The sequence below is a fragment of the Lacerta agilis genome, chromosome 15 (genome assembly GCF_009819535.1).
Source record: "Lacerta agilis isolate rLacAgi1 chromosome 15, rLacAgi1.pri, whole genome shotgun sequence".
Lineage (NCBI taxonomy): Eukaryota > Metazoa > Chordata > Lepidosauria > Squamata > Lacertidae > Lacerta > Lacerta agilis.
This window is the reverse complement of record NC_046326.1, coordinates 9389602-9415687: the sequence shown is the minus strand read 5'-3', so window position 1 is coordinate 9415687 and position 26086 is coordinate 9389602. Positions and strand designations below refer to the sequence as shown.

Genomic DNA, 26086 nt, shown 5'->3' with positions numbered 1-26086 from the left:
GTTTCAGTGTTATCTAAGTACCGGCTTACTTGAATGAAAAAGGGAAATGTTAATCACACAAACAAAGGCTTATGGGTTTAAGTTTTAGCATGTTTACTACAATATATTTATGTTTCCTCTCAAACATATTATCATACCCAAAGATCACACAGGTGTCCCCCACAACAGGAGGCAGCACTTACCAGATCCACCACTACATCTTTGTGGAAAGTACTCCTCCATTCAGCTGCCACATTGCATACATACACCACAGCCTCTGGGTCATCAGCATTGACATGGAAAATGGGTGCATTAACCACCCGGGCCACATCTGTTGGGTACGGAGAAGAACGAGCCATTCGAGGGTCAGTAGTGAATCCAATCTGCAGAAGATAATAGAAGCCGTTTAAGTAATTGTGAAGAGTGCTTTAAAGGTGGGGTTTTTTACTGTTGATTTGTCAACTGTTTTACATAATTTGTTGCAACTGTGATGTTCCACTATATTATTGTATGTAAGCCGCTTTTTTACTCCTGTGAGTGAAAAGCGGCATATAAATAAAATAAAATGAATTAATGTTTGCACACCGTGTTTTTTTCATTCTTGGGTCCCACCCCCTCCTTCAAAAAGTTGTAATCAGCATTTGTTTTCTTTGTGTACAATGGAGGCTACTTCAAGCAAATCGTCCAGCATCTGTAAGGTTGTGGCAGCACACTGAGAAACTGGAGGGATCTCAGTTGCTGAAGATAATTGTGGGAAGAGCATCTTATCGATAGTAGTCCCTCCATTTTTCATGCCTACCGTCCAGCTTCTCATGGCTGCTAATTGTTGAATTCCTATGTGTCTCTTTTCAGTAAAGGCTTCCCTCCCCACAAAAACCAAACTGGTCAGCAATGACTTTCCTCTTAAACAGTGGAACAAGACCATTTTACTGGAAGACCCTATCTACTAGCACGTTTTGGAATCATCAGCATTATACCTTAGGGAGTCCAAGATGAAATCTAGTTCATACTTATTTAAGTCACTCCAAGTTCTCTCGCCTAACCACTAAAAAAAAAGTTATTCACCAGGTAAGTCTGAAGTACTGCTGTATTTGCTTCAATTTTTATATAATCTCAACTGTGCAATAATTTAGCTGCTTTCATTTTAAGGTTAATGGTAAAGAAAGAAGCAGTGAATTATTGCTGCTTAACAGAAAAGCTTAGCTATATTCTGGACTTCAATTTCAAATGTTCATTTGACAAATTTGAGGAAAGGAACAAGAGAAAAAACCAACTAGTCTCTTTTTGAAGAGTTTTAGTTTTCAAAGAATTTGCACAGATGAGACAAAAGTAGATTCATTTCAACAAGCCTGCCAGGAGCCCAGAAAGTCTTCAATACTCAGTTCTGCCACGATTCAGGAAAGCTAGCATGAATAAGATGAGCCAAACCATTTTCTCAATGAATTAGCTCAATTATGAAAAGCTAATGCTTTGGTTGTGAACTCAACTGTTATAGCTCAGCCAGCAGCAATCTGTGAAGCTGGCATGGCCTTCAATATGTTTTCCCATATATTTTGGAAGGAAGAGAAATTCAGTTTCAATACATAACAGCATCACCCAGCTTCTACTATAAATGCACACAACCAAGTTCAAAAGATCACTCTGTCTCTTCTTGGTAGATTTTAAAGTGGAAAAAAAGAGTTAGAGAAGCTGACATTATAATAATGAAATCCATATTTTACCTGGTTGTTCACTACCACATGAACAGTCCCATGTGTGGTATAGGAAGGCAGGTCACTTAAGTGGAAAGTCTCATAAACTATACCTTGCCCAGCAAAGGCAGCATCTCCATGCAAAAGAATAGACATCACCTTTGAGAACCAAAACACAAACAAAAGGCTTGTCAATAATCTTGAAGCAGTTAAGTGCCCAGAACTGAATGCAGACTGTAGTGATGCTCTTTGAGGAGACATAATTGGCTGGAGAAGGAAGCAGGTACAATAAGCAGTGTTTGATAGCTGTAACTATTTGGGCACCAGATAAAAGTTTTTCCATTTTGTCCACCTATACACGTACAACTGAAAAGAACCAACTTACTTTCTTCCCTTCGGTGTCCCCACAATAAAACTGTTCTGCCTTTGTCTTGCCCTGAACTACAGGATTAGAAGCCTCCAAATGAGATGGATTTGCAACCAGTGAAAGGGTGATGGTTCGGTCAGTGACACGATTAATCCTCCGATGGTACATTCCCAAATGATACTTTACATCCCCTGAGCCCTGAGGAGAGAGAGTGTAAAACAGATTAAGTAGCCTGGGCCTTTGATGCTGTCAATTTTCAGAGCCTCATGTTTGGTTGCACAATGTTTGTGGTTTGAGTTATTTAGGAGGGAATGAACTGGAATTCCAAGGTGCATGGAGTGCTCATTCAGAGCTATCATAGAGAGGGCCAGAACACAAACACAGAAGAGGGAATGAATGGTGCTGATCAGATACTTTCTTTCTTTCTTTCTTCACCTCTGTTCAAATTGATGAGCTTTTGCAACTATCAAGAAGGAATCTATCCAGAATGAGATTTCAGCACTATTACCTTATATGTAGACACCTGTACGAGTGGCTGCTAGGAATCAATAATCCTGTACCATGGTTACATTCGGTATTATCCGAGGTTACCTGAGAAGTGCTTGGTATCTCTCAAGGCTCACTTTAATAAAGCCACCACTGCTCAGAACAAGGCAGCAGTAGTACTACGGGATCATAACCTGTATTATCTACTCTGGAAGCTCAAGTTCTATGAAGGCCAGGTTCAGAGAACTGAAAAATTCCCCAATGACATTCAGTCACAACAGAAATGACATTCTGTGCTGTGTAAAAAAAGTTGCATATAACTTCAACACTGTAGAAAAGCTGTTCAGCTTAGTAGCCAAGCTGGCCTCACTGAACAAGTGACAAAAATACTGGAAGGCAAGCTTTTAAAATCCCACATGACTCAGAGGACTCAGCTACATTCCCGCAATTATATCGTTATAACTGTGTTATAAACATGCAACACCAGATGGCGCTGTAGAGTTTGATCCTTCAGCAATCTATTATGAGATTTAGAACGTGTTTTCCTGTAACGCTTTTTTATGTGTCTAGATCCATCCTAAGAGAGGATGCTTGGAGGGGAAAACGGGGACAGTGCTGTTGTGTCTGCTTTCAAAGTTAATCATTATCTCCCCGTGGAGTGGAGTAGGAGGAGACAATTCAAACACAAATTAAGGAGTAACTCACCTCATCGGCAGCTTCCAGCTTGGAATCAAATTGGCAGAATATCTGCTCCAACTCCTTCCTGATAACATTGGCAAGCACATTCAGGCGCCCTCTGGAAAACCAAAACCACATTTAGCAAGAAACTGTGCAGGCTTGTCTTGGAAACAAGATTCTTTGACTCATTCTGACACACCTTCCCTTAAAGTAAAAAAAAAAAAAAAGATAGTAACATTTCTTGTTTATATAAACATCTACCACTACTACAGTTCATGTGACACTTTCATTCATTCATTCATTGTTAAAGTCATATCTCACTTTTCCTACAGGGACCTCAAAGTGGCACACAAGTTTCTATCCCTCCCTGTTCCATCTTCACAACAACCTTGTGAGGTGATGATCAGCCCTAGGCCGCCCAGCGAGTTTCATGGCTGAGGGCTGCACTACACTTCACAAGTTCTGTGTTTGTCTTTACAACATGTCTGTCAGATATAAAAATACCAGTCATTTTAAAAGTGGGACACCGAGCTGAGAGAAGAAAGACTTGCCTAACATATAAATTAAATTAAATAAGGCCATGGAAGAGATGAAGTATCAGTTCAGGCCTCTCAGATTCAAGTACAACTTGCTAGCCAGTCAGTGTATCTTCAGCACTCTTAGAACTCTCTTCCGATAATCAGTTTTCTGTAAGGATGAAGTTACCTATGAGGCATCCCCATGATGACATAATCCACTCCTTTCTGGCTAGACCTGTCAATTATTGCCTTTAAGGCGGGGATCAGCACCTCACAGCCTTCCAAACCAAATCGCTTCTCAGATGACCATTTCCTATGCAGGAACTCCTCAAATCTGGAAAACAGAAGATATAAGTCATTTGTCAGGCCAGAATTGCCACACAACCAACTAGAATGACTCAAAAGCTCTAAGAAGGAAGTGATTCTGAAAGGAATTTATCTCTGCACCATCACCCACTGGCTCTGCATGGGATGTTCTGGCCGTTAACCCTTCCCACTATTTTCCCTCACAAGCTGGACATCAGAGACAACAGAGGTGAAAGATGTGTGTGGAGAACCTTCATATAACACCCCCTCCTCCTCGATCTAAAGCAGGCATAGGCAAACTCGGCCCTCCAGATGTTTTGGGACTACAACTCCCATCATCCCTAGCTAACAGGACCAGTGGTCAGGGATGATGGGAATTGTAGTCCCAAAACACTGGAGGGCCAAGTTTGCCTATGCCTGATCTAAAGCATTGTGGATGTGGTCACAAACAGGAGTTGGAACATCGGTAGTAGTTAATGGCTGAAGAACTTCAATTGCATTAAACTTACAGGCATATTAAGCATTACTCAAGAGGTGTAGAGGAAATAGCAACACCTGGTCAGGTCATAATGAGTTGCATTATTAAAAGAAAAGGAAGAGTTAAAACCCAGTACTAAATCATGGTCATATCTTTCCAGATCTCTCAAATCTCTTGTTGTGTGACTTAGAGACAGGAGGTGGCAGTGGGGTGGGAAGATGAAGGGGAAATGGTAACGATTCAGAATAGTTTTGCAAGTCATCTCTAGAGAGACAGCAGAAGAATACATGCAACTAGATTATGACATACATACACATTACTATTATTTATTAAATTTGTATACTGCCCTATACCTGTAGATCTCAGGGTGGTTCACAACATGTGTGATCTGAGGTTAGATACAGTTATTCTCAATGTAAAACTAGGTCAAATGTGTGAGTAAGCAGAGAAATGTGAGAAGAGCCAACATCCAAGGCCTTTCCTAAATGAAGAGCAGACTTTTCCCTTCATGCCATACTAATGATGGCCTACACTCAGTGCTATTAGCACAAAAAAATACATCCTGTATAACTGCGGTAGGATGGAGAGGATAACACCACTCCTGACTGCAGCTTTAGCTGGAAAAATATAGTCAAGGAACATGTACATGCCTAAGAGAAAGCTTAGCTTAAAAAACAAAAACCTCACTTAAACTGCATTGGAGGAGATGACAAATCCAGATAATAAAAACAGATAGGTTAGAACTGGCAATGGGGCTCAGGAGCTGTTATGTCACCCCTTGCCTGCAGAACCGGCAGCCCCTCATCCCTTTTTGAACACCCTCCCTTGTGGAGTGTTCCCTTAGCCTCTTCTCCTCTCCTCTCCCCTCCTCTCCTTAGGAGTCCTCTGGGCAGCTGCTGCCATTGGTCTCTGAGCTGCCCCGCCCCCGTCCCAGTGAGTGGTGTCTCCTCACACTGTCCCACAGGGCCCTGGGACTTGTCTGTCCATTCCCAACAGCAAGGGCTGGTGGACTGGCTGGCTGGGCTCCCTCACCCACTTGCTTGCTTACCCACTTGCTTGCCGCCTCAGCTGCTGGCAACCAGCACGCCCCCTGACCAGCCCCAGAGGCACTATTCACCTGGCGAGCTTGTAGCCAGAGCTGATACAACAAAGAGCTGTGCAAGCCTTGGGGAGGCAGAGATGCAAGAGGGCATCAGAGGAAGGAGGAAAAGAAAGAGGGACAGAGGCCAGTGTTGACCCACGGCACCCCTGACCACCATTCAAGGCACCCCAGGGTGCCACAGCACACTGGTTGAAAAACATTGGGTCAGAACCATATGTGTGCATCTCAGTTTGTTGAGGATGTCAATCAACTCTTGAACCATTTGGTACTTCTGGGCTGTGAACCTATGCTTGTAGACCGCTTGTACACTGCCATGAAACTTGAACTCTGAAGGGCCTAAGAGACTCGACCCAAACACACACATACAAAAACCAACCAACCCCCACCCCCCACAATTCAGGGAAGTTGAAGAAATGCAAGTACCTGGTCGACCGGACTAGTCTAGCCAGCAGGGTGCGCTTCTCCTCATTAGTGAACTGCATGACACCAGGAGTTTCAAATTTCTGCCTTATCCATTGGCACTGCTCCAGATCATTAATAAACATGAACTCTACACCAATGTGTTGGCAATAGGCCATCTATTAAACACAAAAAGGATCAACACATAATAAAGCAAAAGTGTTGACCATCTCACAGCACAGATAAAAGAAGTACTTTTTGAACAACTATATATCACCAAATAATTGCATTTTATTTATTTATCCTTCTTTTCTTCTAAAGAACTTGGGGCAGTGCATAAGGGGTAATTTCATTTTACCATCATAAGCATTCAGTAAGGTACACTACACCAAGGGAAAGGCAGAAGACTGTCCAGTGATGCTTCATAGATGACTTAGGATCTGAACTGAGGTCTTGACAATCCAAATCTTATATACTGCACCACACCGGCTCTGGAACTTGCTAGTTTAATTAATCTGAATGACATATACTTTCCTGAAACAGTCACAATCAGGCACATAGAGACTGTGCAGTTTCATTCAAATCTGGGACTGGAAAAACAGAAGTTGAACATCTAAGGTCTTCAAATAAGCTAGTATTTTTCAAAACTTGGAAACTTATCAAAGGCTTCTCAATAAGATGATTAATAATGGCAGACAAACTTCCTTGAAAACAATAGCTTGATTACCACTAATAATCTGTCTTTGAAATGTGTAGCTGCAGGGGAATGTATTTTTACATTCACATGCAGCAACAGTAAGAGTAAAGAGGGCTGGTCAGTAACCTATGTACCTTAAAATGTGCCCCAGAATCCTTTGCAATGCACAGCCAAAGTGCTAAAATGCTCCCTGAAGGTAGATGTTTGAAACTCAGAGAGGTAAGAAATAACGTGACTGTACTAGCTACTTTTTGAATCGGTTATGTTGAAATTTTAATACCAATGAACTGGCAGGAGATGCAAGCAGAAGAGCAAAGGAATGTCTGGCAAGTGTTGGCAAGACTGACCTTTGCACAGCCTTGTTGGAAATTATTTTTAGGCATAGTCATGACACAGAACTAATGTAGGCAGAGGACACCAAGGTTGCATTTTCTTCATTAGGAAGTGGTGTTGCCTTATGAAGTATGTAAATTATAACCTGCTTGCTGAGCGGAAAGATAACTCTGAAACCCAGAATAAAAGGAGATACATTTTGAGAAGTTAAGATGGGCAAGAAAAGCCACTGCGGGTGAGGAAGCTGAGTGATTGCCTTTATTCTGCACAACACAGTTACAGAAGACAGAGACAAGAAAGGAGTGCTCCTGTCCTTGAGGTTTTTCTTCTCCTTCCCATCTCTTCCCCTTTCAAGAGTCAGCAGCAGCTGTTCGTTTGCTGTGCTGAGCAAGAGGCACCCACACTGGCAAGGGGAAAAAAATCTCTATGACTGCCAGAAAACAGGAGTAAGAAATGCTCTTCCATCAAGAATGACCATTAAAATTTTAAGCTTTCATATGTTCATAGTTTACAGAGCACAGTAGTTTTTGTAGTTGCAACATCCAGAAGGATTGGTGTTCTTACATTTTCCCCATTGGATAACCACATTTTATCTTCTATTTCACTGCCTTTTTGAGGCTGCCAGAGCACCAGGGTCAAATACCTTATCCCTCTACTGTATATTACCCTAATATAGTTTCTCTGGGGACAGGTTATTTGTCACAGCATCTTATCTGCCCAAATCTTCACACACAATGCTAACATCCCTAAGGAGAATTCATATAGACTTCAAAAATGTACTTTACATTTCAGACTACAGTGTAGAATGGTATCAGCACGTAAAGTTGTACATGGGCTTCCACAATATTCCAACAAGAGGCAGCTCCTGCTGAAGACTCCTCTTGCAATTACCAGAAGCAGCACATTGGCAACAGAAACACCACAGGCAGCTACCGGTATTTTACCACCTATGAAGGGGTCCCCCGCAAGTCCTATAGTACCAGCTTGCCATCCTTCATGCAAACACTCGCTTCTTCACTCGTAATGGCAAATGGCAGCATTTCTGCTTTGCAGGGGGTTGCTTAGTCCAAGACTGTGACTGGCCCAACATCACTCAGCAAGCTTCATGGCTGAGCAGAGATTTGAACTTGGTCTTCCAGGACCTTGTCCAATAATCTAATCACTACTCCACAGTGGCTCTCTTTCCTACACAAAGATAATACCAAATGGAAATGTAGGTATGATGTCACTTGGGAAATAAGGTGCCAGTGTTTATTTTGTCACACGAGTGTGTAATGGGATACTTTTTCTGGCATGGAATCATAGAGTTGTAGAGTTGGAAGGGACCACGAGAGTCATCTAGTCCAACTCCCTGCAATGCAGGAATCTTTTGCCCAGTGTGAAGATTAGCTTCTGGACTACAATGTTAGCACCATGTTAAAAAGCAGACCGACCAACCGTAACTATCGCAGAGGGAAATTATTTGGGATAAATTGGTTTGCTTCTGATTAGAGCGCTGTTTGGACATCACTCCACCTTGCAAACTCTATGCACAGTGAGTTTGGGAGTTGATCTCTGGGTAATTTTTTATCCACTCTCGGCATGTAGAAGAGGGAGTGAAGATTGTGTGCTGAATTCAGCATGGCTTGGTGGGGAGCAGTGTTTTTATAGCTTATGAAAGGAACAGAGGAAAGACACAGTTCTAAAGCCTGTACCTTGCCTTGTTATGTATATGTCAGGGAACTGTCCCCAATGCAGCGCAAAGTGGTGGAAGGGCTCTCCGGATGCTACAGAGAGCCCCAGTCCCACCTTGCCAGCAGCAAAAGGAGTGGCGAGATGTCCAGCGAGGAGGGGGAGAGATCACAGGGGAAAGGCAATAGAGGCTCTGGGGATGCAAGAGAGACCCAGCACTCCCACAGCCCCGAGGGCGATACAGGGGGAATGCAATTTCCATCACCCCAAAGACATTGTGGGGTGAAAAGAAAGGATGGAAGGCGGGGTTTTCGTATACCGAAACTCTTTTGTTGGGGTCAGAACAGGAAGGGGCCATTCCTGGATTCTGACACCGCTTGATACATACATGAACTTTTTAGCTCTGCACTGTACATAGTTTGCACAATAAAATCTTTAAAAGAAACAGCGGAGTCCTGGCTGCTTACTCATGAGCAACTAATTGAGAACCTTACAGCATACATTGGGGTAGGAAGGGAAGAAAAGTGACAACATCCCAACAGTGTTGACTCTCCAAGGCTCCTGCATCCTGTGCAGGTCTCTTACCTCTAAACGGCGGATGATTTCCCGAAGAGGGAGAGCAGATTCATTTCCTCCAATGAAAGTGGTAGTGGGCAAGTGAAAAACCTTGTCGAGGTCCGATTCGTCCAGGCCATAAAACCCTGCAGAATTTTCATGGGTAGGAGAAGGCAAAGAAGGAGTGGGAAGAGGCGTTCAATGCAGACAGCCGCAGCACAGGAACCAGGTTTTGTTGAAGGAGGGGAAGGACAAGAAAGCAGCACAAAATAAGCATGAAGGAGGTTTGTATGAACAACAACAACAACAACAACAAAAGGCGGCAATTAAAATGATGAACAGGTAAGCAAGAACAAAAAAGGTTACTGTAAAAGGCACGGAGGGTGTAAACACAGGTAATATACTTGCCGTTAAAATTGGTAATTAAATCCAGGGGAGGAATCAATAAGAATTTTAGACCCACATTCACACATTTTTTGGTTGTTAAAGAGAAAAGAAGTATTGCAAAAATACATTGTCACCACATTTCACCACATATTTAAAATTAAAAGTAAAATGAAGCAGGAAATAAAAGAGTTAAAGGCCCAGCTCCCAGAACCAAAAGGTAGAAAAGCAGCATGATTATGTATCAGTTTTAGGGTTCTGTATAGGACTCTCCTGAATAGCTCACTCCATGGGAACAAAGATTTGAGAATGAACTGGACTCCGAGAACAATGCTCTTCACAGGAATCACAAAGGTTTTGCTTTCACAAAATCTCAAAATTCTCCCTCAGCAATACATTTAATCACCCACTATTCATGTTTACTGTGCACAGACCAGAAGTATCTTATTATTATTACCAATATTAAAATACTTCAGCATCAGTTGCTGGAATAATTAAGGAGTGTCCAGCTGAAGATCATACAACTGAGAGCCAGAAAGTTGTCTATAAAAAGATACGCCAACTAATCCAAGTGGAGATTTTGCACAGCAACCTGACAAGCATTTTCGACATTAAAGAAAAATTCCTTAATGATGGTCAACTTAGTATCTAGTGAGAAACTATTTTGGGAGGAGTTTTGTAACAGAAAGGATTTCAGCTTGCCAGACAGAACAATTCTGCCTCTCCTCCCCAGGCACGCTGTTCCAGGGGGTTCTCCTAAGACTCCCCCCCCCCCACAGCCTTTTCAGGGGCCATGAGGGGAGGACAGTGGGAAAGCCCCATAGGGCAGGCAGAAGTTCTACCATAGGGCTTCCACTGATGGGACTCATTAGCTGAATCCTGCCCTTTATGTGTTCTGAAATTTCTATTCCGCTTTTGACCTTAAAGTAAGTACTAAATGCAACTAACCAAAAACAGTTAAACACAAACTGAAACAGAGGAACCATCTGAAACCTCAGACAATAGAAGCACACAGATCAGCAAAATCATCATGAAGCCAAGGGGAGACAAAAGCCAAACAAAGGCCGGACTAATGTCCTGTCTAAAATGCTGCAAGATGGTGGCATAAGGTCACTGACATGGATGGTTTTCTTGGAGCAGGGAGATCCACATAACCAAGGAGGCCCTTTCCTGTTACCACCAGCAAGATTTCAAACGGCAGCAAGACACAAGAAAGGGCTTCTACAGGCTCAAAGAGAAGACTGTACACGTTACGTCATTTTTCTTCCTGTATCAGGCCGATTGCAAAGCAATCAATTCTCACCAGACACTTCTGCTTCATCTGTCAGTAGAAGATTACATAGACTTGGAAACAGGCTGGTAGGCAGAGCTATACATGCTGCTTGATAAAGGGTTGCTACTGAACATTTAAATGATATGCCAAACTCTAACTCCTTTCTGCCATGTTTAGTCCTCTGTATCCCATGCTGCTCTCCCATCAGGGGGGCAAGGAAACAAAATGGGGTGAGTCTGACTAAACTAGGAATGGGGTCAGGAATTGTTTCTGGCCAGATCCTTATCTTCCTCATCTCCTGCAAATAAACTTTGACAGGTGGGTGTTCCACCTGACTTCATAATGGCATGAGGTGACTGACACTTGTCAAAGCTTGAAGGTCACTGTAACAGATAATTGACCGAATGTTGGTTATAGGGAACTCCTTTGAAGTATCTGCAGAGGGCAAAATGCTCCTATAACTGGAACATTTCCTTCTTTGTAGAGAAAGCTGTTTATATTCAAAGCACTTCCTCCAGTGCTTTGAATATAAATTGCTCCCCTGGGAAAAGAAAAACAACAACGCACCAAGTTTTTAAATCGAGCATTTTTTCATCTCTTCTGAGAAAGCAGTGAAGGAAGTGCTTTGAATCTGAGCTACTTCCTCCAACTCCCTGGGCCAATCCCAGTGGACTGTTGGGATGTGGGCTGTGCAGGGCTCTCTTCAAGTACCACCAGCTGATTGCTGTTGCTTGGAAAGGGAGCTCTGCACTGTACTTTAGGGCTCCAGTGATCAGCTGACAGCCAGGGCTTCAAAGTGCCTTGCAAATAACTTTCCATCCAGTGCTGATCAGCTGGGTCCTCCACCCCTTTTTTGGTCATGCTTTACTTGCCGTGCTAGACACCATTTATGATGTGAAGTGTGATGCCTTCACATAGGCAATAAAGAAGGGCCAATGGAATGCCTGTTATCTTCATTATGCCTGGTGGTCCAAATGGGGAGGCATGGTGGGCTAATTAGGTTCACTGTCAAGAGATCGTCACCTCAACTCCAGCTGAAACATGATACAGAGGTCAGGGAGTACTTGAAATTTTGCTTTCATATTGATGGCAACCTGAATCAAGTGTAGTTCTGTCCTCAGGAGGAAGATTTGGGTAATACCCATACCTTTTTACCCAGGTCTAATTCCTGTGTTTGGCACTTGCTGGTTTTTAAAATCTACATTGTTGGTTCACAGCATAAGCTCTTTCATAAAAGGGGGGGGGATTGCATGGGAAAACCAAATATTGTTCTTGTGTCAGAACATATTGTGCTATGTACATATTTCTGGGTCTCCCTTTTGCTTTGTTGTAAAAACTGAAGCATTTTTTAAATTGTGAAAGTTTCAATTAAGGGAAGATATCAGGGTGACTTAAAATTCATCTGAGTGAGGTGATAGTTACATTAGTCCTGCTAGTTAGAAGTAGTTCTCATCTGTTTGGAAATTCAGTGCATAGACCTGTTAATACTATGTATCAAGAGGTATGAGATAGATGCTTTTTTCTTATTCACCCATTAGAAAAAAGTAAAGTATCAAGTAATTTTTAATGCTTATTATTATTGGCAGAAATATGACATGAACACACCCTCAGCCTGAAGGATATAATTTTGCTACCCTGGATGCAGAATCAGGCTAGGGTAGTGCAAGTCATTCTGTTACTCACCACTGCATCTCCCACCCCAGTAGAGATACTGAAGTAGGGAGAATGTGATTAGCAGGGATTTTAAAGTTACAAATGCTGAGAGAGAGAGAAAGAGAGAGAGGACCTATGGTATACCCATCCACAAAAGGGCTGCTGTAGGAGCAAACCAGCCTTTGCTTTTTTTATTTAACTCCATAAATTTCTGATGGTTGGAAAGACTGGGGGAGTATGATCAGGGTTTTTGTTTTGTTAAAAAAAAAACCATTTAGTTGGCTATAGTCATAACTTTTTAAAGTGGTCTTCTGTTTAGGGACATTAAATCCCAATACTGTAAATGAGATAGCAATTTGTTTAGCTAGAGATTTTACAGAGACAAATCCAAATCAAGGCCCACAGTAGGTATGATTTAGGAGACGAATATAGTATCATGTGACAACAAGAAAGCTAAATATTCATTCTTGTGCATGCAGCAAGCAATCATTTTCTTAATATGCTTTACTTCTTAATTGTCACCTATATGCATTGCAGCATACCAGCCTGCCAGAAAGAAGCCCAGATTAGCTGTGGAATGGCAAGCACCACAAATAGTGTGGGATTCATCTCTCTTTAGAAATATATTGCTCCGTTCAATCAGATTAAAAAACAGTAACATGGAAATTATGATTAAGCATTTGGACACTGAAGTATCCAACTCACAGCATAAGGCTACCATGAGATGGGAATCTCTTAGCAAGATAGAAAAAGAAGCAAGCCTGGCTATTTAGATGCCTGAATGTCACTGACAAAAGTCTGGCATCTACATAAATGTAACATTTACTTTTGTGCACCAAATAATATTAAATGACACAAGTCAGGTTAAGTATCAAAGGCACTTGAGTAAGTGATCTAATAAACATGTGACAACAATTACATTTTTGTGGAGTCCCAGATGTTAACGCAAGACAATACTCAACACAACAAACAATGGCAAGCAAACAATAGGAAAAAATGGCTACCACTCAATCAAATAAAGAGGTATGTAATTTGGGAAGAAGACGATGATGAAGCACTTTGGTCACATACATTCCAAACCACTCTGAGAAGAAAACAAATGCGGTTTGACATGGGGGCAAGCTGCAACTTTACCTAAACTATACATGCTCAGAGTCAACTATTCAGAGAGTCCTAATCTCCAGAAGGGGTTAGAGGCTCATTATTTGCATACCTCCTACTGTTAGCACTCTCAGCCGCTCCTTGAATACTGCAAGATCTGGGAGAAGGGGGCAAGGTGGGATGCAGAAAGGAGAAGACAGAGAGACCCAGTCAAAGTTAGTTCTTTAAAACCCCAAAGAACCGCGGAAGTAGCAATATACTGTACAGAGAAAGTCAACGTTTTAAACAGTACTCACAACCACACCGTCAACACCACCATAGGAAAGGAGGTTAGAATGAAGGATGACTGCAATACTACAGGGGGGAATCCATGAATGAATCTTTCAGAGCCAGCCATATAAACCACACAGAGAAAAAGAGGTGTGAAAGTTACCCGATACACAGCAGTTAAGCTACATGGTTTGAGATCTCCTCATTGTTTCCTTATGTAAAGTATGCAAGCGGGGGAAAAGTTCAGAGCAACAAGTAGTAAATCGTAGAACAAGCGGTCTCTAGAGCAGGAGCCTAGTTTAAAAAGTACAAATGAATAAACGAAAGCCTTCTTACAGAATCCTGTATCTGCTCCAGCTGAAGTAACTTTTTAGCACTTTCGTATCGCATTCTACCTCTGTGGAGCTGAAGGCAATGTACAACGTGTTCACACAATTTATCCTTACAAACAACCCAGTGAGATAGATTAGACTGAAAGATGTCAAAGGCTAATGAGATTCCCAGCTTAGACTGTGTATCCTGTTTTTTCTCAACAAGCTAACTATTGACTACTTTGGCTCACCTGCTCTTTGGTTTGTCAAAGTCAGAACAACTGTCAATGGCTTTGCTTTAAAGTTTTAAACCTAGCTTGGCTATCAACAGAGATTTCAAGGGCAGCTCCTAATAAGGAACAATTTACTGGCAGGGTTATTTATTGGCGGGATTTTGCTAAACAGAAACTTATTGTGTACTACTGCAAGTCACTGCTGCTATGACTCATCCTTCTCAAATGGCCTCGACACCCAAAAGCATTCTTCGTCCTGAACACAGCTTCTTCTGGGAGGGAAACCATCAAACCCTTTATCACAGGGAGCTGAGTAGGCACCTTCCTAAGCACGTTCATATGACCCTCTTGAGGTTCAGAGTTTCCACCACAGGATGATCATTATTTTGGAATGTAACCATAAACAACTTTGTTCTCTGTATGCAGTTGTAAGCAGCTATAGCAAGATTCCTTTGTGCAACAGTATTTCAGTTGTGCCTCAGCCCCTGAACTAATTATCAGGTTGTGCTGATTGAATCATGGGTATGGTAGAGATATTTGAGAAAGCTTTGAATATCAAGGGCAGATTATGCCAAATGATGTGCTTATTCGCTCCATAAGAAGGCTGAGTGAATTGCACAAAGGCTTTGTTGACATCTGTTTGTTGACAATGGAGTGTGCCCGAGGGGGTGAAGTCAAACTGCTGCCCAGGTGACAAGACCCTGCCCTGTCTGCTTCACTGATGTGGTCCAAAGAAAGCAAAGCAATATTTCTGGCACCAGCTTGGATGCAGGAGTTGCTGTAAGGAGCCCACAAGGTGCAAACTGTATTAGAGAAAGGAATGAATCGAATATGGCCTAACAAATGGAACAAATCAATTTAGTTTAGAACATATGATGTCCAAGTCGCTGCCTTATATAACTTTCTCTAGGAAACTTTGGAAGTGACGAATTTCTAAAGAATGCTAAGTTGAAAGTTTAACCATTCTACAAAAGTATTTCCATTTCACGTGGTAAATCCTACTGGCGGACTTTATGTTAGACCACAAGAGTTCAAAACATTCACTGAACTCAAATGTCACATAATCAACCACAGCATGCAAGGACTGGGAGTCTTCTTGTTCTGTGCTGAATATTTTTGGATTGGGTCCCAGGAGCAAATCAGTTAGAAACAGGAAATTTGTGTGGGCAAAAAGGTAGCTGCATAGCACCATTCCCTGACTCAAGGGCAAGAATGGACTGACTCACAGAAGCAGAGAGCTTGCCCTTCCAAAGACCTCCTGAGACAATGTAGATTGAATATTCTGTTTCCAGCCATAGGTTTGTTGCTAGACCTTGAAGGCCTGCTAATAAAAACAAACAAACAACTAGCATGACATTTTCTGCTGAGTCAAAATACAGCAGAGGCTACAGAGAAGGAAGGTGATGTGCCTACTGTCTCCGATGGGTTCTGTGTCTGTGTTTTACTGGCCTGAATGCAGCATAACCTATCTTGTAGAACAGCACTGGAGAGGAATAAGATTTAAAAAGTAACAATTCTATGTACATTTTATGGAGGAAGGAATGCTTGTTCTCCAAGGGTATATGGTTGTAATAATAATATCTGCATTGGATATTGGTGAGACAACAATTAATATAGTGCAGTGAAAGCAAGGAATAAAACAAGATAAAGTCATATTTTGAATGAGAAAATGTAGTTCTGAATCTCCCTGTCTTAATTATAAAATACTTGTATCCAAGGAATAAAATGTCAAAATGTACAAAAAGGGGGAACAGTATTATAGCAACAACTGAAGTCATTTTGCTAGATCATTTAAAAGGTCAACATTTCCTCCCACTAAAATGTAAGCCACACTTCAATGGGTACTATCAACCACCTTCCATGTGACTCTTCCTAATTGGCATTTTCATATCTAGAAACAGTGACTTTGTACTTGTTTGAATTCATGGTTTAAAAGGCAGGCACACAAGCTCAGCAGCACAAGGTCAGTACTTATCTCTACAAATTGTACTTTAGGATTATTTGGGACCAAAAATAATCAGAGAGTTTATTCCTATGTACAGCAAGCAGTTCAACATAACAAGTTGAATACCTATACAAACCTCTTCCATAGAAGTTGATAAACTGCAAATGGATGTCACTTAGCTTCCAGCAGCATTCAGCATAAAAACCACATTAGCACAGCACTTCCACTGTCAAAGGACAATAGTAACAAATTCATCCTTTCAGTGCTGCTAAACAGCAGAGAAGGGCTCTAGTAATGGTGGAACCACTTCTGAGTAAGACTTTGGCTTCCCCTTCCCCCAAATACTAGTTAGATTTGAATTATCTTATCCTATTTTTATTTATTTCATTAAAATTATACACCACTTGATTATAACCCCCCTCTAAGTTATATATGTGTGTGTGTGTATAATGTATTAAGCCACTAATTAGTTTCAAAGGAAATAGCAAGATAGGGCTCTGAAAGCTTATTTTGCTGCTGGCTTATCTCCCAAGAGGCACAAGTTGTATTTACTTAATAGTCCCCCATTCCATGCCTGCAGTATGAATGAGGCATTGGTATGAAACAACTGGCAGGAGTCCCTTTCTTATAAACAGATATTACTATAAGGGCTCTGTCCTGTCCTTGATACAGGCCAGGTTTGCATCCAAAGCTAAGCCATGGTTTATTAAACAATATTTAGTATGATAATCTTCAAACTGCCTAGCAGCTTAACTATGGTATGTTAACTGTCAGCAAACTGTGATATGAAGCCATGGCTTGTTGTTGGATTACAAAGCTTGACCTGTTATATCTATGACATATACCTTTAGCTATGGTTTGTTTGCTTACCCTGTTCAAGTTGCCTGCCAAGCAGCCCTTAAGAGCAGACCTGCTTGCCTTTATGTCTATAAGCACATTTATAAAGAAGCACTAAAAAGGAATTCAGTTTCCCAAAAATGAAGTAGAGCTCACAAAAATGAATAAACTATGTTGAGGTACAGTGTGTGCCAGCTGTTCCAAGACACATCTCAGGAAAACCAGCCGGTGTGTGGTTGGTGCGTAATTCACCAGATTGCTGCAAGTTTACTAATACAGATAGCAGTTCCCCTGTGTCATGAAATATACTCAGTAATAATTTCAAGAGCAAATTATCTTTAAGTTAACAAAACTGCTTTTTAACAAACTTTTTTCCTGAGCTACAGGTCTGTTGCAATAAGCACCCAGTAAAATCCTGTCAAGACATAGCACCCAATTTTAAGCCAGTTTATTGAGCTTAAAGCAATGCTTGAGAAAGCAGCTATATGGAGAGCAACCAACTGCTTACATGTGGAAAGTAAACATAACTCAGTGGTAGAATACATGCTTTCCACACAGAAGATCCTGGGTTCAATCCCTGGCACATCCACTTAAAGGCTCAGGTAGAAGGTGATGGAAAAGGCTTCAGCCCGGATATCCTGGGGAGGCACAGCCAGTCAAAGTAGACAGTACTGGACTGGGCAGACAAATGATTTGGTACAAGGTAGTTCACTATGTATTCCAGAATTTGTTTAGGATCCTAAGGGAAAGAGATGGTAAGCAGGGCTCTTCCATCAGCTCTGCTGAGATACCAGGCACATTTGGCTCTTCCTCAGTTTTCACCTAACAGTACCCATTGCATCAGGCTATCTGAACTGCTTCCACCTATCTGGTTGTTGTATGAGCTGTAACTTTTAAAAACTAGTGCCTGAGCTTGCACACATTTGCCCATTTTGTAGTATGCCCATTTTGAGTATACACAACTATGGTAATTCCACACTGGACAGAAATGGATGCTGCTATATCAGTGTGAATACACTTTTGGCTACCATTGTTCTAAGGCAACATGAACCACTCTACACCTTACTTCTCAAACTGAGTTTGCAGTGTCCATTGCCACAGATAACTTGCATGTAAGGTGGCACATATTTCTCAGAATACAACCTAGCTACTGTATGAGAGCCCCGTAAGGCTGGATAAGATACTAAATATTAGTAGATAAAATAATCATCACTAGTGAATATTTAATATCCCAGTTAACTTTATTTAACGTGAAACAGCCTTGATTTCACTCTCTGATCAGAAAAAGTTTATCTAAATAATTTCATACACACACTGTCTATGCAAGGTAGCAGAGTTATATACAGATTTATTAAAATCTTAGGATTCACATATATGAACATGTATAAAACCGGTGGTGGTGTAACTCTACCCTTGTGAAGTATTAATGACAGACTACAAGAGTAATAATGAAGCCATTATCAAGCAGGGACATAAGTAAAATGGGTTATAGAGTCAGATTCTCTATCCTGCAGGGGCCCACTTATGATTCCCCCCCTCAAAATGTCAATTCCATCTGAATTCATCACCACCACTCCACTGTAAAGGGGTGCTGCACTCCACTGTCCTGTATCTGACATACTTGCTGAAGATGATTTAATGTGTGTAATGTCAAAGGAGTACTGTAGAACACATTAGGGATCCCCCCAAGGCCTGTAAAGAACCCCTAGACTTCAAGACCAACACTCTTGTATGAGTAATAGATCTTTAACATAAAGGGGGCAACAACATCAGAATGCCAACTGTAAGTTGAAGATGATAGTGTAGCCAAGTGGACTGAACATGAGTAGAACAACATCCATTACAGTTTTGTTTTTGTTTTTTTCTCCTTTGGATACCTTCCATTTCACAAATATACATTCTATGAGCACATCAATCATGGCCATCTCAAAACATTACATGCACAAATACTCTAATCACATGTCAGTCTTGAAAGGAGTTAGTTAGTGGTCATTATTATTGTTCTATTCTAAGTTAGAAGCATGCTACTTAAAAGCGCTTGCGGAGCCAGGTTGATTAACCTGTAGAAAGCACCAGCAATAAATAGAGCTCAGCCACCGTAACCTGTGCTATGCTTGGAAAAAATACTAGTGGTCAAACTTAAAGATCAGGTTGAACTTTACTGGAAAACTGAATTTCAAACATGGGTCAGCACACACACCCTCATCTGAGCAACATACATGCACCTTGCAACCAAGGGTCTCACCATTTCAGTCTCTTGATTAGATGTGGGAATAAACTCCAAAGCTTCCTCGTCATGATCACTGAAAGTCATTGGTTCAGCTACTCTTAGGATTTTAGGGCAAGCTGCATAGCTAAGGATTACAACTGAGCTGAGTGAGGAAATACCACAAGACTTGCCTGAAGGCTTTTGAAAAACCATCCCATTCCTCCCCAGTAGCATCACTGCAGAACTCCAAGCTGCTGAATCAAGTCGCTGCAGTTCCAAGTGAGAGACCTACTGAACACTGGGGGACAAGGGATGCTAAAGGCAAGAAAGAAGGCCTGTGTACGTGACTTCAAAATATTCCTTATTTCCTCATAGGCAAATAATAGAGACACTACTAACCTACTCAGAGCCATTAACTACTGAACTAAAAATTAACAGTAGAAGAGAACAAACTGGCTTGTATTGCACATGTAACACCTTGTGCCCACAGTAGTAAGTGACAAGGGACAGAACTACTTTGCTGCTGTTCAATTTTTTTAAGTGATCATTATAAAGGAAACTTAAGACCTTTCCCTTCAGACTTAGTGAAGCAATCTAACTAGAAGCTGTGAAAGTGAGAGAGGAGGAGCTCAAGCAATGCGGCACTAACTGCTCTCGGAGCCCTCACCCAGTTTATCTGCGGAAGTGATAATATCGGCTGGAACGGAAGAGTCCAGATCAGCATCCAAGATGCCCAGTGGGTCGAGCTGTGCTACATGATGCCCTCGAATCTATGAAATGGGCCAGGAATGAAGAGGAAAGTGGATACCAGAAGAGGGATGGGGAGGAAGGGGATGGAAAGGAAAGGGGTATAAAAGTTAAAATTACATTAGAATTAATTTGCAGAGTAATTCTCACCGACGTTTGGAGAATCAGTTACTGCCGATTCATCAAAATTTACACAATTAATGCCGAGAGGATCAAGCTTGGCAATGTGGTGACCCCTGACCTAGAAACAACAACAAAATTAGTCACAAAGCTGGTTATCAATCATGTTTCACATTGCAGATTTTCTGTAATGCTATTGTTTCAAGTTTACAGAGTTCAATGCAAATCTTAACACTGATCCCATTTTACACCATGTCAGACTAGAACCGAACTTGTCTTAAACTAAAGGAGTAAAAATACTTTAATAGCACATAAACTCAGTGGGGCAAAGGGACATCCATGATAAATATTCACTTAGAAATGTAGAAAGTGCTGAATACATCTGTTAAAATGCTGTTTATTTTTGTAAATTTATTCCCAGAAAACATCTTTGTGGCTTACATTCAAAAAGATGTAGCCCATGATGGCTCGGTCTCATGTCCTTATTCTAAATATTAGATGGGATCTTGAAGGACATGATTGTATTGCTTATTAGATGCAATAAGTGAAATAAGTAGTGCCTTTACCATGTTTGCCGAGATATATATATTTCCTCAGCCATTCAAGGGATGAACATACCTAATTAACATATTTGTCTGGAAGTGGCCTTGTTGAGATTTATTTCTTTTCTATTTCACTCCACCGTTGCATTTCAATTAAAAATCCTCCATGAGGCCCAGCTTCAAGAGAATACCAGTATATTGCTTTTAGCTACTGTTCTACAGAAACATGCTTGCTCCTTCAAAAGCTTTCTCTGTATTAAACTTCCTTGTGCCCAAGTGTGTTTTATCTGGGTCATGCAAACTGACAAGTCAGACATTACCGGTAATTAGCAGGAATTTCAGCCCAGAAGCATGAACGATGTAACCAGTAACTTTTGGAACTTGAAGCTTAATCACTATACAATAAACTAAACATCTGCTTAATGTAAATATGCAGGAACTAGATTTCACTTTTACTTCTTGAGTTATCATGTTTTAAAAGAATTGTCAGAATTCAGAAGCCAAACTACATATTTTTTACATTATTCTTGTTAAGGTTGTATTAAAAAAAAGACTACATCTAATGGGCTGCTCACTCTTATTTGTATTGTTTGAGCAATAAGACCTCATTATTGGCATCTGCCATGGATTATCAGAAACATCAGAGACTAGATGCCTCAGAGACCTCAGTCCCACTGCTGCTCTTTAGTTCTGATTCATATCATTGATTTCCTCAGCGGCAGCCAATTGTTCATCTATTACAGGGGTGGCCAACTCCCGAGAGACTGCAATCTACTTTCACAATTAAAATCTGGCGGTGATCTACCCCTGTTTTTGGGGGTTCAGGTCAAAAATTTTGAGCTTTTTAAGGGAGAAGGATAGCCCTGTATCTACAAATACTTTCTTAGGAGGGATGCTTTTTTGGGGGGGGGGGGTTAAAGGCAAGGCTCAAAGGGAAAAAGTCACTCACAATAACATCGCTTTGAATGAAAACAGCCACAGAGAGAAAGTCTTCCCTTCCACTGATCAGACAACAATTGAGGGCAGGGCGAGGGGGCGTTGTAGGAGTCAGTTTCAACAACGCTGAGGAAAGGGAGCAAGAGATCGACCCGCGATCTACCAAAACCTCGCGGGGATCTACCAGTAAATCGCGATCAACCTGTTGGACATCCCTGATCTATTAGATCCTCCTCCTAACTAGTAAAACTTTTCTGATACAGTATTTGTATATAGAGTGAAATCAACAAACTTGTTACTTAAATTCACTGGTTTCAATGAGTCTACTCTGAGCATGAGTAACATTATCACCCTCTCTAGTGAAGCAACTTACCTGTTTTCTTGTTTGTTTCCAGAACTTGAAGAGCAAGATATATGAAAAGAATCTGCAATGGGGAAAAGCTGTCCCAAGGAGTATAACACTCTGAAGGATACAATCATTTTAACACATTCTTTTCACTTGTATATTCTGATCTTTTTCAGGCATATGGGTAAAACCACACCATTGTGTGACAATCATTTAATAGGAGACTGTTTTTATCAAGGAAAAAATTATATGTGTTGCAAAGCTTTAAGTTCAGTAGATATCACGTGGCCTACATTTAGTTGTTGGAGAAATATTTTCAAGCTTTCATACTAGCCTCTTAGTGAAGTATTTGAGAGTCCTTTCATGTAGTTTTAGTAAAATTATCCTAGTTCTGAATTTTCATTTTTGTGTGTGTGCTTTCATCCAAATTAATTTCCTAGCTATTATAATCTTTAACTCTGCCTTATCTTTCATGATTCCACACAACTCACCTGCACAAAGCAGCAGCTGAATAGAGCAGTCTGCTGCAATATAACACATCTTGTTCCTAAAACTTGGCCAAAGCCAGGCTGATATTTGCAGTGCACATTTTGGCAAACCATGATCTACTTTCAGTTTTGGACAAATGCTAGACGTAGCAGGTTGGTTGATCTTCTTTTGATACTCTCAACAATAATCTAACAATCTTGTGTATTTTGAAATCTGCTTGAGGTTAAAGGGTAGGGATTTTCTTTTTAAAAGTAACATTAATAATGGAAACTTTTTTGAGACCATGGATTAGATCAAGAAAACCGCACATTTCCTAAGCACTAAAATGGCAATGTTGTAACCTTATGTGGTGGGCTTGCAATAAGCTTTATATGGTGATAGCAGGCCAGTCTTATCATCTCAAGCTTTCACAGCCACAGGCTACCTGATGGGTGTGATGCTGTTCTTCCTAAAAGTGAGGGGGAGCAACTCTCCAGCAGCCACTGAGTCTCCCACTGGTGTGTGGGTACACAACATCCCTCATTTCATTTCTGAAGACCAGCTATAGCTATAGCTTACCATAAAAAGGCAGATTAGATGCTTACACACACTTCATTTCCGCACATAACCTCTCCTGAGCAGTCTACTGTTCAAGAACAAATTTTGGTGTACTGTATAGAAAGTTTGTCCATGTACTGGAATACAGAGTCTAATATAGCTCAGCCTGGGCCTGAAGTGGCAAATCTGTGTCTGCCAGTGTGGGATGCAAGGCCCTCACTGGTAGAAGAACTCTTACTCCAGTTTATTTTCCCTAAATTCCTATCAATGTTTGATTCTTTAAGTCTTATTTTGGAGGCAAATACACACACACACTATAAGAATCTCTCTCTTTTAAACTTGGGGTTGGCAAAAAATAGTGCTAGATATTTACACATCAGAAGAGAAGTAAGAAGAGGTTATCTTACCTGATATGCCCTAATAAGAGATTGGACTGCAAGATGATCTTCCACCAGTTTATCTACATTCGGCTGTGCTTGAACCAGAGACTGTGCGTGTGTTAGCGTTGATAGGCTGGTACTTAACGGAGGGGGGCTTTGGTAAGCAGTACCTGGAGCAGCTCCAGCATTGGCATTGCGAAAGAATATGTCCCATGACTAAAAAAAGAATAAAATAATTTTTTAGAGAATTACCTCTTCAAACTGCTTAGTACGTTTTTCAACCATGTCAAATGTAGCTTGATATTTTCCTACTACTATGCACATTGCCAAAATGATATTCAAATTGTAAAGTTCAATAAACAGAGCATTGCAATTTTGTATTGTAGAATTTAGATCAGGAAAATGATATGGGGAGAAATAGTTAAATAGCACAATTGCTCTGATCGATTTTAGACCCATCATTGCTACTTTTATGTAAAACAAAAATCAAAATCAAATGTTCTGATAAAATGTTTCATGCAATATATAGTTTGGTCATCAGTTGCTCATATGATGAGACCACACACCATTCTTTTCAATGTCCTGGGTTCCCCCAGATCTTCTAATGAGCAAAAAACAAATGCAAAAGCAACATCTTGACTCAGTTACCATTTTCCAGGAAAAAGACAGGCAACCAAACAATGCACACACACACATGTGCCCATGAGAAAGAGCAGTAGGTAAGAAACCAAGACAATACAGTGCTTTCCATTCAGTAATTTGGAATTTGGCCTTATCTGTTGCTAGTTAGGAAACAATGGCAATGTCTGAGATATGGCTTATCTGATTTCTAGGAAACAAAAACCTTAAATCTCTAAGGGATGTACCGTAACAACTCTTCGGTATAGCAATAATCTGTAATATTAGCCATTATAGTTAATAGTTAACTTTGTGACTTCAGCCTGAAGGAAACAGCACCAGCAAATGGTATCTAAAGTTCTTTTCAGGTCAGTCTAAATTCTAGAGACTGTCCTATCCGTGATATTTGATGAATAAGTAGAGGTGACTGCCAAGCATTAGCTTTGAGATGCCACATATAAAACAGGTTAAGGCTCAACTATTCATTAAGACATTATTTAGTGCTTCCCTTTTCAGTGACCTAAAAATAAAAAAGGAACCTATTCACTTCTCCACCCAGTTGTCACAAGTCTCAAATGAGTTTGTAACCAGCACACTTAACCCATCATTAGAATTCCAGAGAACATCCCTCCACCTACCAAAGCTCGGGAGAAAAAAAAAAGGTGTAACAACAGTATTTAAGCATAGCATGTCCTTACCAAATGTGCCAAGTACCCAAGTCACAAGATCTATACAGTACAGCATGTTTTCAGCTGGTATAGCATGAGTGGCTGGCTCAAATTTAATTTCTTCTAGGTATTTAAGTCAAACCACTTTTACTTAGCCTTTGCTCCCATGTACCGGTATAATACAGGAATACTGTAATAATACCGATCTACATTTTAGGCTATCATTAAGGATTACAAGAAAATAAAAAGTGTGATGCAATAAGGCCAGGGGTCAGCAACCTTTTCCAGCCGTGGGCTGGTCCACCGTCCCTCAAACCATGTGGTAGGCCGGACTCTCTCTCTCTCTCTCTCTCTCTCTCTCTATATATATTGGGGGGGGGGAATGAACGAATTCCTATGCCCCACAAATAACGCAGACACACATTTTAAATAAAAGGACACATTCTACTCATGTTAACACACGCTGCTTTCCAGACCGTCTGTGGGCTGGATTGAGAAGGCGATTGGGCTGCATCTGCCCCCTGGGCCTTAGGTTACCTATCCCTGAATAAGGACTATAGAGATACTATGTAACTGCTACTTAGAGTACAAGTGGAGAACCTTAAAAAAATGTTGTGGTTTTATTTCCTAACAGGGCTCCAGCAAGAGATAGCTCAGGCAGCAGAGCGTGAGATTCTTAATACTAGGGTCATGGGTTTGAGGCCCACATTGGTCAAAAGACTCCTGCATTGCAGCGGGTTGGACTAGATGACCCTCGTAGCCCTTTCCAACCTCTACAATTCTATGGTTTTACATAGGGCTGTTCAAGGCCTGTAGTGGTAGTGAGGGAGATTCACCCAAGCACTTCATTGCTATGGGAGAGAAAGGTTTCTGAGAAGGGTAGTCTTTAGCCCAAAATCTCCCCACTCCTCCAATTTGGAGGTGCTTGCTAAATTCTGACACATTTGGTTTTAGTGTTGCAAGGAAGCTCGGAATCCACAAATCTGCAGAAAAAATGTACCTTTGCAGAGTCCTGCTGTTTATAGAAAATGGACCTTGCTTGCCAATGTTTTGCCTCAAGCAGCAAGGAAGTATAGTCCCTAGCCACTCCACATCCTGTTGCTGTTCTTCCAAGTTTTCACACAGGTGCTGTCACAGCAAGATGGCTGGGAGTTGCATGTGAATGAGGCAATCAAAGGCATATCTCCATTGGTGTCTATAACTGTATGTCAAAGGCAATACAGTACC

At 41.1% G+C, this 26086-nt stretch overlaps 1 protein-coding gene across 4 annotated transcripts in view; it reads right to left on the bottom strand.

The window, feature by feature from the left end:
* OGDH (oxoglutarate dehydrogenase) overlaps positions 1-26086 on the bottom strand; it is a 52918-nt gene that overhangs the window by 14044 nt on the left and 12788 nt on the right. Inside the window, exons 3-12 of one of the 4 annotated variants that reach the window (XM_033171977.1) lie at positions 23601-23789; positions 20374-20464; positions 13784-13828; positions 9291-9406; positions 6029-6183; positions 3907-4053; positions 3229-3319; positions 2056-2235; positions 1701-1829; positions 183-362 (exon numbers count right to left, since the gene is read on the bottom strand). In XM_033171977.1, the coding sequence (XP_033027868.1) occupies positions 183-362; positions 1701-1829; positions 2056-2235; positions 3229-3319; positions 3907-4053; positions 6029-6183; positions 9291-9406; positions 13784-13828; positions 20374-20464; positions 23601-23789 (1323 nt within the window). Of the gene's footprint in view, positions 1-182; positions 363-1700; positions 1830-2055; positions 2236-3228; positions 3320-3906; positions 4054-6028; positions 6184-9290; positions 9407-13783; positions 13829-20143; positions 20247-20373; positions 20465-23600; positions 23790-26086 lie in introns of all 4 variants that reach the window. The other 3 variants (XM_033171976.1, XM_033171979.1, XM_033171978.1) reach the window with 3 other exon arrangements.